Source organism: Heteronotia binoei, chromosome 4 (assembly GCF_032191835.1).
Source record: "Heteronotia binoei isolate CCM8104 ecotype False Entrance Well chromosome 4, APGP_CSIRO_Hbin_v1, whole genome shotgun sequence".
In the NCBI taxonomy this organism is placed as follows: Eukaryota; Metazoa; Chordata; class Lepidosauria; order Squamata; family Gekkonidae; genus Heteronotia; species Heteronotia binoei.
Genome location: NC_083226.1, coordinates 77,729,273 through 77,745,450, shown reverse-complemented (window position 1 = coordinate 77,745,450; position 16,178 = coordinate 77,729,273). Strand labels below are relative to the sequence as shown.

Here is a 16,178-nt window from a genome sequence, read left to right as displayed (position 1 = left end):
TCTTAACTGGTCATACTAGCTTCCAGAGATGCAGAAAATATTTTCAAATCCTTGATTACTAGTTTTGTACATTCAAAATAAAACATTAAATGTTGAAAAAGTAACACAGATGAGTAGATTTTTACTGAAGTAATCCAATACCCTATTACTCAGTAATCCTATTCTTTTATCATGATGTTTATTGAAGGCAGAGAGCCCCATGGCGCAGAGTGGTAAAGCTGCAGTACTGCAGTCCTGAGCTCTGCTCATGACCTGAGTTCGATCCCAGTGGAAGCTGAGTTTCAGGTAGCCGGCTCGAGGTTGACTCAGCCTTCCATCCTTTCAAGGTCGGTAAAATGAGTACCCAGCTTGCTGGGGGGAAAGCGTAGATGACTGGGGAAGGCAATGGCAACCCCGTAATAAGTCTGCCATGAAAACGTTGTGAAAGCAACGTCACCCCAGAGTCAGAAATGACTGGTGCTTGCACAAGGGACTATCTTTTTTTTAACTGAAGGAACAGGAAGTACAACCAGACCACCCTGGTATCTTCCCACAAAAAGACTTCAATGCTAAAGTTTAAACTATCCTTTTAAAAATATAAAATATAAATAAATTAGAAAATATCCTTGAGTATCAGAAATGAAACTAACAATCACCTTCATCTTCTCTAATCCCTTCTCTCAGATACCATGGGGGAAACAAGACTATCCATCACAACACATTATATTAGCTTGTACTGAATGGTGCTAACTCATTATCAAACATTACAAATATCAAAGTTCTTCTCAGCTTTACTTCAGAGATCACAGCCTACTACACCACCAGAGAGACAGGATACATTCCAAGCTCCATCACAAGCTTCTCTGTTTTGTATGAAAAGATGTTGGAGTAAAACAGAGCTGCTCATAAAGAAACCTTGAACATACCCTGACCTGGACAGCCCAGGCAAGCCCAATCTCATCAGCTCTCAGAAGCTAAGCAGGGTCAACTCTGGCAAGTATTTGGATGGGAGACCTCCTTGAAATATTGTTCATTTTTATACTTTATTGAGCCACCTTCCTGAATATCCTCCAGGCTCCCAGTAAGGTTCAGTCCACAGAGGTCGCCGTGACTTCCTGGTGCAAACACGCACACATGCACATGCTTATATAAAATACAAAAAAGAAAAAAGAAAGAAAGAAACTCTGGACACATGCATATAGAACTGCTGTATTTCAGCCATTGCCATCATCAGTACTGAGGTCGGGATCACAAAACTTCCTTACTGTCCCTGGGCCGAAAGAAGCCCGCTTGAAAGCCACAAGAGAAAGGGCCTTCTCTGTTATGGCCCCTACATGGTGGAATCAGCTACCAGAAGAGGTGAGGGCCCTGCGGGACCTTGTTCAGTTCCGCAGGGCCTGTAAAGCAACCCTCTTCCGGTTAGCCTACACCTAGCTTGAGAATTTTAATGCAACCTGCCAAATCTCTGTATATATTGGAATATTTATTAATTTTTATGGTTTTATCTGTTTTAAAGTTATTCCCTTACATGTTTAAATATTGTTTAATTTATGTTGGATCTAATGCTGGAAGCCGCCCTGAGCCACTTGTGGGAAGGGCGGGATATAAATAAATAAATAATAAATAAATAAATAAATCATTTAGCATATAGGACAGGTCTACACACAATATGGTAAAACTTCTTGCATTATTATATCTGATGCTCTCCGATGCTCTGGACTCTCACAGGCTGATGCTCTCAAGCAAGAAATAGTGCTTTCATGAACTGGAACTGCTGTGACTGTAATTGTGGGGGCCGTTTTTAGACTTCCTGCAACTTCCAAAATCCCTACAGCCCCATACACTCTTGTGTTTCTTTCAAGTCCAAATGGATCACAGGCAAACCTGAAACAGCTGCTGGGGGGGGAAATCATATAGCACTACCAAAGAACCAGCTTTTAACTGCTTGCAGGCCTGCTTGTGCCTTTTACAAGCAGTGAGATGATGTTTCTTTCCACTCCGTTCATGCTATACAAGTCACACAGCCAACAAACAAACACTTGCCAGTCTAGATTCCACGGCAAGCTCAAACTATTTTACACACTGTATGGGCACTTTATGACTTTGCCACACATCTTCCAGATCTCCATCAAACCTAAACAACACAAAAGAGAAGCAGTATGCATTACCTACTTAATAGATTGTTTGGGAGGTTTAATTTAATTTAATTTGAATATTTATATTCCACCCTCAGGGTGACTTACAACAAAAGTGTAACACATACTCACAAATTAAAAGTTTAAGTACAAGTTTAAAGTATATTCCAAATTAAAAATGCTATAGCAACAGTTGTGCATTGAAGAAGGCTTTGAGCTCAAATTGTAGCAACTCATGCTCAATAGCAAGCTATCGTTTTAAATGGAAGGAAGTTTCAAATGTTGTTAGGATGTGGCACAGGATGGATCCTGGCCAGTGTAAATAACTGTGTCATTTGCCTTGAGTCTCAGTGAGAAAGGCAAACTATATATAATATAAATAAACACATAAATAAACAACCCTCAGTAAGGGTTTTGTGTTTTGGATTGTGCCATTTCAGACTGAAGATTCATATGATTAAATGCTATTCAAAATAGCTATTCTCCCTGATACGTCCATTTTGTATGGACATGGTACATTGTATGGAGCAGCAATCCATCACTGAAATGATATCGCCCAGCCAGAAGCTTACACCATCACTGACAAGTCTTAATTTCAGGTCTTTTTTAAAAAAAATGAATACTGGTGTAGATCCAGTAGGATAGTACAGTAGGGGAGGCCAACTGATTTAATGGATAGATGCCCACCACCTCACCCGAAAACCTGGCGGAACAGCTCCATTTTACAGGGCCTATGAAAAGCTACAAGCCAGGTAGGGCCCAGATCCCCATAGGGAGCTGATTCCACCAGGTTGGGGCCAGGACCAAAAAATACCTGGCCCTCGTAGCATGCACTCCCATATTTATATACATTCTGCTGCACTGGCTACGACTCACTGCTGTGCTAGTAAGAGGGAAGAAGAATGTAACAGTAGTACTGAGACAGGAGACAACATTTCTGCACTGAGAATGTTGTGTTCTGACTCAACAGCGACAGAAGGAAAGTGAAAATTAAATACAGTTGTCTCGGTGGTAGTTTGACTGTTGGAATGGGGCAAAGGTTTTGAACACTGCTGACATAGAATCCAGGTATGGAGTTATTATCAATAGGCATGGTAGTGCAAGGGTACTAAGCATTTATTTATGTCCTTATGAATTAATATATAAGTAAATTTGTGCCTGCCCAGGTAGCTTGTATTTTATACTGGATGACAAGACAATGTAAAAATGATCAAGGTTGGCAAATGAGTAACTAGAATGATAGTAGCGGAGTAGGTAAGATGCATGATTCTGGAAACAATTACAGTACCTTAATGATTTAATGTGTTTTTTGTGAGTTCAATATGGTAGTAAATTATATATAGCATACGAACTACATACTTATCTGTTGGCTAATGTCAAACTATCTTCAGATATTAGCTGATTGTTTAAGAGCACCTAACAACTTATTCAGCAGAGCAACCATTTTATCATAGTACCATAAATACCTGTTTTTCAGTCATTACAAAACAATTTTGTAAACAAGAAAACACAAAATATAAATAAAAAGATGAAGCTGGCCTTACAGTGAAAGTGTTTGTCTCCCATTAATTTCTATTTATTTAAAAATGTATATCTCACCTTTCTTCTTACCTCAAGGCAGGTTACAATAATAGTTCAAACATCCCCAACTAAAAACAAAAATAGCAAGCCCCAAATCCCTCCCCCTCCCCTTAAAAGATGCCTGCCATTTAAACCCCCTCAAATGCCCTGGCAAACAGGTAGGCCTTGCAGAGCCTTTCAACTAAAGCACACAGCCACCAATTGTTTCATCTTGACTACTTAAGGTTATTAAATGTGTCCATTTGATCCAGACTAACAGTGATATAATCATAAGCTATCATGAGCCCTAACCTTTGTCTGCTTGCTACCAATCCATCTAAATTCAAACTCAAAATGAGATCATTATTCATAGTCTGACTCTGCCCTATCTGGGAACGATGACAGCACAACAACTAGAACTGTTGCATACCTGTCACTTTGGTCTGTGGTCCAGCTAAGAGATCTTCCTTCTGGCTTTGTTTTGTAACAAATCCTTATGGCATGAGGGAAGTCCTTCGGCAGCTTAACACCTGCCTTCCTAATCTTCAAGCTCCATGGGCCAGTAACAAATAGAAGTTCTCCACAAGCCGGCGCTTGGCTACAACATCCGTAATAGTGGAGCTGTTCCCTCCAGTGATCTGCAGGTAATGTCACAAGTTCATGCACAATTTGATTCCTAAGATCTCCTGGATCCTCAGAAGCATCCATTAACTTTCCAGAGCTTAAAAATTTCTCAATACCTGGAACAATGGTAACATCTACTTCCTCGACCTTTAACACAGATAAATCACAGCAATCCAGGATCAGCAAAAAATCTTCATTCCCATGAATCTCAATGTCACAGCAGTTCTTTGAACTAGAAATCCCAGAAGCCTGTTCCATGTTACCATGGCTACCGTTTTTATCAGAAGTATCATTTTCACCTTTACCAACAACAGAAAAATCATTACATCCACTTTTAGTTGAGCAGGCACTTGCATTTGGCACAGGAACACAGTAGGATTGATGTACCAGATTATGACAGGCTGCATCCAACTGAGAATGATGGACACCTTCCACCTGTACATTGCTTCCTTTCCTGCCAATTTCAAAGAACAGAACTATGGTGCCTCCAATAACATGGCTTCCTAAGTCCACATCCAGGTCCAACACATAATGCCTTACAAGAATGTGACTAGTATTGGCCATCAGGGGCAGATCATCTTTGGTGATGTCTAGCTCCATATTTATATGTTAATCTTCCATGCAATCTTTCATTCTTCTTTTATTAAGTTTCGGTTATTTCTTATATTCTCTTGCCAATAACGGTCAATACGATGAGCTTCCCAGTTGTCATAAAGAGCTGCTCCATATAACAGTACATTTCCCTACAGCAAGCTGTACTGTCTCACATGTCTCTTACCCTGTAAAGAAAAATGCCATCAACAGTCATATGCCAATATAAACAAAAACTCAAAGCAGACCACATGGAAGTTATTTTTCAGTAATAAACATTCAAGGATCAAATCTTGAATTTGTTACTCTCCTGGTATGTTCCAAGAAGGCATACTGTTAAAGAATGAACATTAGAAAGAAAATTAAAGAGAAAACTAATCTATATAACTATTAGGGAACAAATCTAGAAGAATAGATTTCTGGATTATAGGCAAAGGAGCCTGAACACTATAGAAGTATCAGCACTGACCTAGTACTAGCATTCATACCAAGGTGCCAGAAACATCATGCAAAACTTTAAAAATTACTGCTTATCTCATTTTCAAGAAACCAAATATATCATGCCTAATTTCTTGCCTCAAAATTGCAATGATAATTTTAATGCTATGAGTAACAGGCATGATTTGAAGGCTAAATGGTTTCATGTGTTTTATAACCCAAAAATAATATTTAACTCACACAATGTAACCCCAGGGATTAATGTGCTTTTGACATTATGGCTGCACTCCTATCAGCACTTTGGTAAATTACAAGAAAATGAGTCAATTTACAAGGAGTGCATTCGAAGTATTCTTTTGAGATTGCTAATGGAAATTTTTCCAAATTTAAGAGTTAAATATTCCAGGTATCTCATTACATCTTAATAGCTTAAAACTCTTCATATTCTAAATTGGAGGCTTCTCACATCAAAGAAAAAGACATCTTATTCAAAAACAAATATGCAAATACTTAGATATTGCTGTGGGAGGGCTAAAATTTCACCATCCATTACAACAGAAAGCAGAACAGCAATATGTGAAACAAAGCATATCTAATATTCTTCATCCAGTAAATTTAATAATTGTATAAAATTAATGAACTTACCGTTTCTATATTATCAGCAAAGCAGTACTACATTCTTTTTCTATCTTTTTATTAAACAGGTAGTCAAGAAACTTCACATAAGCGTTTCAGCAAGATATACACTCAAGTACAATGTAATCTTTCACACTCTAAATACTCCCATGCCTTATCTATCAAAATTTGTTTGGTGGTTAATTTTGTTTTGAATCCAAATAAGAACTGATACTATTTAAATTGAACTATCTCAGGAGAACCCTGACTGGGATAGCGCAGGCTAGCCTAATCTAGGGATGCCAGTCTCCAAGTGGTGACAGAGGACCCCCAATGTTTTGGGCGTCCCCAGACACCAGCCAGCTGGCCAGCAGGGGAAAGCCCAGCCCACAACAGTCCTCCCTGCTTGAAAAGTGGGAGCCACATGTGCCTGCCCCACAAGCCAGGAATTCGCAGCTTGTGGGGCAGGCACGTGGGGAACCTGCTCTTTCTAAGTGGGGACCACTTGCTCCTGCCCTGCAAGCAGCAAATTCACAGCTTGCAGGGCAGGTGTGTGGGGCACCCGCTCTTTCCAAGCAGAGACCATGCGTGCCTGCCCTGCCAGCAGCAAATTTGTGGCTTCCAGGGAAGGTGCATGCAGTACCCATTTAAAGGGAAGGGGTGTGCACACATGGCGTTGTGTCCCCAATACGATGAAATCACTCTGCTTAAAAACGCCAATCAGGACTGCCAATAATAAAAACTAACCCAGTCAACTGCAGTCTCTCTTCAACAGCTTTCTGAAGATTAACAGTGAGGGGGCCAGGTGTTTATATTTAAAGGTGCTGCTCACTAATTCCAATACACACTTTTTCTAAAAAGTGTTGCATGTTCAAAGTTTGCACTATATGGACAGAACACACTGCACAGCCAGAAAATTGGAGGCAGCATGGGCTCCAAGCAAGGGTAGCTTTCTCTCAAGTAAGATACCTAGAATGAAGTCTTGGACAGAACCACCACTGGAAAACTGAGAGTTCATCCTAATCAAGCCAAAAATGTGTATAACACTCTCGTGTGTACTATATGGGACAAAGCTGCCCTAGATTTTTGTTGAGGCAGAATGAAATGAAATGTTTGCAGATGACATGGGAGTGTTAACTGTAAACCTAAAGAAGCTCCACCAGAATTAATGATAAGAGATCAGTGAATATAGAATTGTGGGATTACATCTCTCTCTCTCGGCTTGACTTCGCGAACGAAGATTTAAGAAGGGTGCAGTAGTCCACGTCTGCTGCAGGCTCGCTGGTGGCTGACAAGACCAATGCGGGACAGGCAGATCCGGCCACAGTGGCTGCAGGGAAAAGTCTGATTTGGGGTTGGTGCTGTAGCAGTGCGATTCTTCGACCGCAAGTAAAGATGCCCGTTGACCGCGGCTAGCCAACTGGGGTGGGGGAGACGAGCTTTGTTTAGGCCACCTTTTCTAGGCCCCTCTCCGTGTGGAGCAAGCAGTGCTGTCCCTAGATAAGGCTGCTTGGTCGTTCAGGGTGCTGCCGAAAAATGCTTTCGTCTCCGGGTCAGCATCAGGCGACCAATACCCTGAACCGCCTACATGCAGGATCAGGACTGCGGCTTCCAGTGGCATCTTCCACCTGCCGTTTCGCCCTTGCCCATCGCTGCAGGACTTGGTGTGTTGTGGGTTGTGGATGTGGATATGCCCTTCAGGCCTGCGCAGAGGAATTTTTAGGTGGAGCACAGTGTGCGCGGTACTGGCTCCACCCTTTCACCTTGGGGTCATCTGCCATGGCCCAGTAAGCCGGGACGCCGGCAGCGAGTCCTCCAGGTGGTAGGTGTTACATTAACGAGCTCTATCTGCCCGGGTTTGATGTTAGAGTTTTCCTTCTCTTGGCTGGCGAGGTTGGTGAGCCCAGCCTGCCCATCCGGTTATACCGCCGGACATTCGGTCGCACCATGACGTGGCAAACTCTGTGAGAAACGGGGGGGACCAGCAGGAAGGTGTTGCCACGGATGCAGTAATGCAGGATAGGCCATTGCAGTGACCATCTGCCAGGCATAGCCAGACAGTGACCACGCGGCATTCACTACACCGGGAAAGGAGAGGCTATGTATTGTGCATACACTTTCCCTGGGGGGGCAGGATACCCAAGAGGGAGCCCACCCCTCCCCCCCTGGGATTACATATTAACTATAAAACATCTGGAATATATATGTGTGTGTGTGTGTGTGGTGTTAAAACGAAATTTCAATACAAAATCCAAAAGGATCTAGGTTTCCCAATATTCCATAAATCATTTAAGTATCTGGGAGTAACTATTTCAAAGAATTTAAATAAACTTCAATAGCTAAATATCCATCCAGCGATTCAACAAATAAGAAAAGATATTAAAAAGTGGCAAATAATAAATTTGACAATTATGGGTAGAATAAGTAGTGCCACAAAAATGGTGGCACTAACAAAATTAAATTATCTTTTGCAAACACTCCCCATAATCGGGGGGGGGGGGGGGTTGTAGCACCCTTGATGTAACCAAAACTCCAAGAGTTTACAGGGCTCTTCTTACAGGACCTACTGTAAACTCCAAGGGGATTGGATACATCAGAGGGTGCAGCCTAATATGCAAAGGAGTTCCTGTTACACAAAAAAAGCCCTGCCCATAATAATTACACCAAAAGACTTAGCAAGGTGGCAAAAATATGTATTAATTTATTGAAGATTTATGATGGCTATGAGACAAAAGATTTAGGAAGGCTATGATACAAAAGAGGTTGGATCAAGGGGGATGGGGAGAACCTAGTTTAAGTAAATATTATTAGGCAAATCAGCTGAAAGCATTAACATCAAACCTGGATGGAACATCTGGTAAGCCATGAGGTCACATTTTCTGTGGTGACCCCTCGACTTTGGAATGTCCCCCCTCTTGAGGCTCCCCTGGCACCTACTTTACTTTCAGGTACCAAACTAAAGTCTTACTCAGGCTTTTTATTAGGGCTTTTTCTTATCAGCTTTTTAATGGGTTTCTATTTTATGGATTTTGTACATGTATTTTATAGTGCGTTTTTTTATTGTAAAATACCTTGAGCTGTACTCTGAAAAACTAGCATAGAAACGTTCATAAATAAACTGCGTGAACAGTGTTTCTGACCTACAATTAGATCAGTTTTCATAGTAATTACCATCTACTATGAAAGTATGGGTTTTATAAAGCCAGATCGAATTAAAGTTAAAGCAGATGGTGTTACTCACGCTCTGAAAACCAATTAACCAGCAACTCATTTTCAGACTGTTTTGTCAATTTGATGTAAATCCAAGGAATAAGTTGCAATAATTCCATAAATTCCCTGGTGAGCCTTGCACTCTGCTGATCAACACCTACTGGTTTTTCCTGGCCCAGAGAATGTCCACTAAGCCTTAACCAGGCTAGGAATTTTTCTGTCCTGGCCCCTACCTGGTAGAACACACTCCTCCTGCCTTGATCTCCTGCCTGAGAAAGGAACTCGGAAAGTAGCAGACTGGGAGAAAACCATGTTACAAGTGAAAAATTACAAACATTAAATCACTGTTACTCACGAGAAGTATTTCATTTCATTTCATTTTATATCCCACCCTTCCCACCAAAGCGGCTCAGGGCGGCTCACAACACAAAAGTTCTAACATAGGATTAAGTTTTAAAATACATCAATTTACAACATTTAAACAATAAACCAGTAAAAACAGTAAAACAAAGCCATTTACCAAAGTACCATACTACAGCCTTCTATTTGAAATTTTCAAGTACCGATCAGTTGTATGCCAACCGGAAGAGGACTGTCTTACAGGCCCTGCGGAACTGCCCAAGGTTCCGCAGGGCCCTCACCTCTTCCGGTAGCTGGTTCCACCAGCAAGGGGCTGTGACTGAAAGTACTGATTACACATTGCTTATTGTTAATAATGTCTAGAAAAAATCACTTAACACTCATACATTGAAGAAAGCATACACTGAAAATATGAACACATATATCAATCTGCAGTAATTCCATGTATAGTCCTCCTGCACAGGAAAAGCACTTCATGAAAATTATAGGAAGGTGTCAGAATTTTCTAATCCAGAAGATGTGAATGTGACACGATTCCGGTAAAGTTCATGTTTTGAATGCAATTCTTCGTCTGACAAAAAAGGCAGTTTTCTGGAACCACAGCTCAATTCATAATATGCTTAGGTCAATTTCATTAGGCAACAGTTCTCTATGAGTGGCCAATGACGCAAGCTGAGAGCAATTAATCTGGAACCAGTGCTCTATACTCTATAATGGCAATGTTGCTGATCAGTTTACTCAAGGCAGGCACTATCGCAGAAGCTGGATATGAGGTTGGTCCGGCAGGACCTGTTGGGGACAAATCCATGCTAACTTCCCCAAATCACCAAGTTGTCCTTCAGATGCTAAGAGACTGATCCCTTTAAAACCTGCCCTATTATCTTCCCTAGGACAGAGGTCAGACTGACTGGCCTGTAGTTTCCTGAGTTATCCTTCCTTTTCCCATTTTTGAAAACTGGGATGACATAAGCCCTCCTCCAGTCTTGTGGCATGTCTCCTGTCCTCCAAGAAGTCTGGAAGATGATGGGCAAAGGCTCTGCAAGCTCTCTAGAAAGTTCTTTCAGAATTCTTGGGTGCATATCATCTGGCCCAAGCGATCTGTACTCATTCAATGCAGCCAGGTACTTCTCAACTACCTTTCTGTCCATGTCATCCTGCAGCCCAGATGCCAGGCCTTGCCTACTACCACCTAGTAGATGCCTTACCTGCTAAAATACCAGTTATTTAAATAATTAGAACTATTTCTACAGTAATAACATCAAAGTATCCTCTGGCACTTAAAAGACATGTAGTGGTTAGAGGGCTGGACTAAGATCTGGGGGACCCAGGTGTAAACTCCTATTCTGCTGTGGAAGTTTGCTGGGTGTTCTTGGGCTTGTCACACACACAGCCTAAACTCCTCACAGCGGAATGCAGAAGAGAAGGAGGATTCTCTTCTGTTCCTCATTGGGGAGAAAGGCAGGGTATTCATAAAATAAATAAAATGGAGCCATTGGTCAGTGGTAGAGCATCTGGTTGGCATGCAGAAAATCCCAAATTCAATTTCCAGTTTAAAGTATTTGGCAGTAGTTGATGTGAAAGACTGCCTGAGACCCCTGAGAGCCACCAACACCAGCCTAAGTAGACAATACTGAAATCAATGCACCATAGATATGATTCAGTATAAGGCAGTTTCATGTAAACAAACCAACAAATGAATGAATGTACTGTATTACACCTATGGCAAGACAACAGGCCATACAGGAGAGAGAGAGGTTCAGAGATTTTAAGTGTTAGGATGATGAAGGAATTTAATTTTAATTTAATTTTTCAATTTATACCACACCCTATCCGGCAAGCAGGCTCAGGGCGGCTTGCCATGGTTTTAAAAAGTGCTGTTGCCATTGTGGAGTTCTTGATGGCAGAGCATTCAGCACTCAAGTAGGTCAGTCTGTTCACATAAACAGTTTTGTCACACATGGTAACTCCATGGAATATGTATAAAAGGAAGGTAAATAAATGCTATATTTTGTATATTAATAAATATCATATACAAACTTTATGGGTAGCCGCCATTTTCTGATAGGTGGAGTTGCCACTAAGCTACACGTAAAACCACAAATGTGTGACAAAACTGTTTATGTGAACAGACTGACTACTTGAGTGCAGAATGCTCTGCCATTAAGAACTCTGTAATGGCAGCAGCACTTTTTTAAACCATAGCAATCAGGGAAAGCACAGTGACAACTTCAGATAGCATGTGGGGGTGCAATTCATTGTAAAATGACCCTAAAGTGCATACATTAAAGATCTCTTAAATGTACTAGTTTTAACTAATTCCCTATCACCCGCTTTTTGAACTAATAATTAGGATTTTCCCGCATGTTAAATGCATGCTGTGAGCTAGTTTGACGGTAACAATGTACTAAAAAAAAAACCCCATACTAAACAGCCTATCCTGTTTACAGCAAGAAGGTTAAACACCAATTATATAAATTTAATCACATCCGTCCAAAACATACTTATGGGTGAGTTGCAGACAGTTCTGGCCATTATGCGCACAAAAATAGGACTCATTCGGGTGTCATGGAAAGTCCCGGCAGGGCTATTCAACACGAAGGCAACGAAGATTGCCAAACAGAGTTGTTCACTTGTCTGTTCCGTTCCCACATTAAATGAGAAGCCCTTCTTTGGTAGTAAAACGAAAGATCCAGAACCTTCCCAACTTTCTCTCTTATCGGTTCTTCCAAGTCTTTGGCGACTCTCCAAACAGACTCCTTTGACATGTAAGAGACCCCACCCACCCAAGCTCATGCTTTATATGTGAGAGGAACAGACACGTGAAAAGAAACGTCCATCTGCCCCTTCACACAAAGAAAAGAGCAGAAGGTGTCGAGGGGCGCTTCGTGCTGCCCTCCAGGTCCGCATTCAGGCCTTGTGAGGTTTGCCAAAGTCTCCACATAGAGGGAGCAGGACGAAAAGGGGTGCGGACTAATGACTGCGGGGATTCAAGTCAGTAACAGGAAAGACGCTTGCCTTCAAGACTCTCCTTTTCCAGCCGGTTCTTCTCCCCCCTCCCCTTTCCCTGAGGATGGAAGCGGCAGGCAGCCACCCTGCCACAAGGCCCCGCACCCCACGGAGCCGCCCAGCAGCGCGTGCTGTTGTTTACCTGACGCATCACCGCTTTATTTTCTCTCCTACCGGCTTCAACGGCGGAGGCCGCGTTTGATGACGTCATCGGATCAGCTCTACCCCGCCTTCTAGGCTGGTCAATGCATCGAAAGGTTCTGGTGTTTCCTGCTTCTGCCCGCGGAGAGTACCTTGGTTCCGCCCCTTCTGCAAGAGCGAGATATGCGTAGGTTGGCTGGGCTGTGTCGTGATTGGGAACTCTGTTGCTTCCGAAAGATGGTACGGAGAGGTTTGATAGCTAATACTTAGTTCTGGCATTAAAGATGAGGAACTAAAGGGCGCTTCAAAATTACCAAATCTCTACCAGAAAAACTCATCCGTGCTGGAATGCTGACGTGCATTGATCATTAACCATGTGTATGCAGAAGAAAGGTATGAGCGCAGCAGCCACAAAGAAGCATCATGTCCCAAACAAGCGGAAAAGGCAGCGAAGACATATAGCAAAGAAAGATGCCTCTGTTGCAAAATGATTCTAGTAAAAAGTTATACATCTTCACATCATGCTCATTTGCCATTTTGGTTGAAAAATTCCTTCCCAGCCTCAAATACATGGTTTGTCTTTTTAATCTACCAATTTCCTTAAAGCATCAGAACTAGTTGCAGCATTTAGGCAGAAGATAAACACGTTCTTATCTTGAAAGTATACAATATTTAATTATAGAGTTTGTGAATGCTGTACAAGTGATGTGGTAAAAAAAAAAAAGTGGCAAAAGCCACCCTACTGAGAAAATACATAGCAGGGCATATAGCTCAGTAGTAGAATATTTGACTGCAGATCAAGAGGTTCCTGGTTCAAATCCAGGTGCCCCCCCCCCCTTTTAAAACAACAAAAAGTGATCATACTATTTGATAATATTTTTAGCAGCACTAATTAGTCTGCTTAATTCTCTTTACCCTCCACATCTGTTTCCAGCATCAGGAGCATTTTAGGTTCTGTTCTCATTCTCTCAAATGCTAGGTTCAAACTGCTGTCAGGTTCCTTAATGTTTTATCCTGGTTAAAAGATACAAACACTGCTTCATTAGGCGACAGGCTGCCTTTCCTTTTCAGCTATTTTCTATCATTTTACTGCAATAAAATCAGAATCCTATCTGATACCAACTGAGGAGTTCCACCTTTCTGGGTGGACATCCATCTCCTTTTTCATGAACTAGCTGGCTGCATCCTGATTTATATATCCCCTCTGTGAAGCAGAATAGAGCCCTGATTAGAGGATTCCATTAACTGTTTTTGGATAAGAGTGGGGGAGAATGATCAACTGTGCTATCCTTGAAAATATTCGCCTTTTATTTCCATGAAAAGTTTTAGTGGGTAGTAGCCAAATGAAATAGTCTGTTGTTTGTTTACAGTTTTACTCACAGACTTGCATCATTATGTTGTCACAATGTACCTCATTCCTCGTCTGAAGAAGTGTTCATGCACACGAAAGCTTATGTTCTGAATAAAACTAAGTTGGTCTTAAAGGTGCAATCGACTCCTATTTTGTTCTACTACTTCAGATCAACATGGCTGTCTGCTTGGATATTGTCACAAGGTCCTTCCTGTTTTTAGCATCCTCTATAAAATGTATTACAATTTATCTGGAAGGAAGAACACCTATGTACAGGAAAGTCAGAAATAACATGAGGCATGTGAAAGGCAGTTTTTAAAATGAAACGTGTGATCTTGATCTGAACGTTCCTCTGGTAGCTATAGTGGGGAATACACAGTTCTATATTTTTCACACCTGACTGGGATGGCATCTCCTGCAGCGCAGTTGTAATTCCAACCTAACTTGCATTTAACTTGTGACCAAGCTAGGGATGCTAGTCTCCAGGAAGAACCCAGGGATCCCTGGAATTATAACTCATCTCCAGACTAAAGAGATCAGTTCCCCTGAAGAAAATGGATGCTTTGGAGGGTGAACTCTATGGCATTGGATCTCATTTTCTCTGCCTACCCCAAATTCTGTCCCCAATGAAAATGAAAAATCTGGAATTTCCCAATCTGGACCTGCTAACCCTACTCCCCTACCCCATCTCCTGGCTATGGTCAGGGGGACCTAGCAACTGTGGAACCAGCATTCACTTTGAAAAGTGCTGGGGGGGGGCTCCCAATTATGTGCAGCAATTGGAGGAAATTCATCATTCCCTCCCTTTCTCCATGGAGGGACTGCTATTTATCTTATTGCTAGTTTCATTTGTCTACCTAGCACTTTTAATGTATTGTCTAATCAAACTGTATCACTTGTAAACTTGTGCACTTGCACTCATATATGTATAGGTGTTCCACCCAGCCCGGGCCAGGAGCTCCCCGCATCGCAGCTTGGGACCACCACAACCACACCACCGCTTACCTGGGCATCCGACCCCCGAACAATGGCCCCAGCAGCGCCTCTCAGCCCCCACAGCCAGCGCGCTCGGCCGCGGTCAAGAGGAGTTCGACCAGCGCACTGCATTGAGAGCGGCCTGGGCCGGGAGGAAAGGAAAGAGCCCCACAGCAGGGAAGGGAGGGGCCGGCAGACTGAGACATGGCAGCTTTGGCCGCTGCACCTCGACGCTCCGCGAGGGCCAGGGAAGGCCCAGCAGCTCCAGGGGAGCCAAACCCAGGAACGCCTCCCCCCCCAGCGTCCGGGCTTATGAATGAGGGTGGAGCCAGAAGGGGGTGGGACCCAGGACGTGGGGAGGAAATCACTAGGGGGATAAAGAGGGAAGTCCTGAGGTCAGGGAGGAAGCTGGCTGAGGCAACAAAGGGGCTGCTAACCGAGAGAGAGGGAAGAGCCCACACCCAGCTGGAGGGGAAAGGGGGCCTGAGGTGCAGTAACCTGGCTCCCTCCCCTATTTCTGAGACCTCAAAAAAACACCCGCCTGGGACAGCCACACCAGGGGACCATGAGAGGCGCCCAGGGCGCAACAGAGTGGTGGAGGATGCGGGCACTGCCCCAGTTGTAGGCCAACCCTGCCCCCTTATACCAGCCCTGCCTGGTTGGCGGTCAGGCAGAACTACGGCCCTCGAGTTCGGGTCCAGCGAATCTTCGACATGAAGCAAAAGGTGACTCCATGGTGGAGGTGGAGCTGACGACCACCATGGACACCAACCCTGCTCCCCTCGACCTGGCCCAGTTCGGGCAATGGCTCACTGACCACCAGGCGCACCTTCTCCACGAGGTCACTCAGCATCAGCAGGTGGCCCAAGCGACCCTCGTGCGAGACCTCCAGCAAGCACTCTTGACCCGCCCTGAGCCAACTGGGGTAACGCCTTTTGGTTCCGGACGAAGCCCCTGGCCCCCTCTGACGAAACTGGGGGCGGAAGACGATGTGGAGGCCTATCTTGAGGCTTTCGAACGGGTGGCCGAGGCCGCTCGATGGCCCAGGGGGCAGTGGGCTTTCATCCTGGGACCCTACGTGACGGGGGAAGCCCAAGCTGCCATGAAGGCCCTGGAGAGGACCCAGGCTGCGGACTAAAAGACACTTAAGGAGGCCATCTTGGACCGCCTGGAGATCACACCCGAGGCCCACC

General features: G+C 43.4%; 1 protein-coding gene across 1 annotated transcript in view; it reads right to left on the bottom strand.

The window, feature by feature from the left end:
- AOPEP (aminopeptidase O (putative)) overlaps positions 1–12,721 on the bottom strand; it is a 392,059-nt gene extending 379,338 nt beyond the window's left edge. Inside the window, exons 1-2 of the mRNA XM_060235458.1 lie at positions 12,661–12,721; positions 4,105–5,077 (exon numbers count right to left, since the gene is read on the bottom strand). Of these exons, the coding sequence (XP_060091441.1) occupies positions 4,105–4,898 (794 nt within the window). The 5' untranslated portion in view covers positions 4,899–5,077; positions 12,661–12,721. The remainder of the gene's footprint in view (positions 1–4,104; positions 5,078–12,660) is intronic.
- Between the last annotated feature and the right edge of the window lie 3,457 nt (positions 12,722–16,178).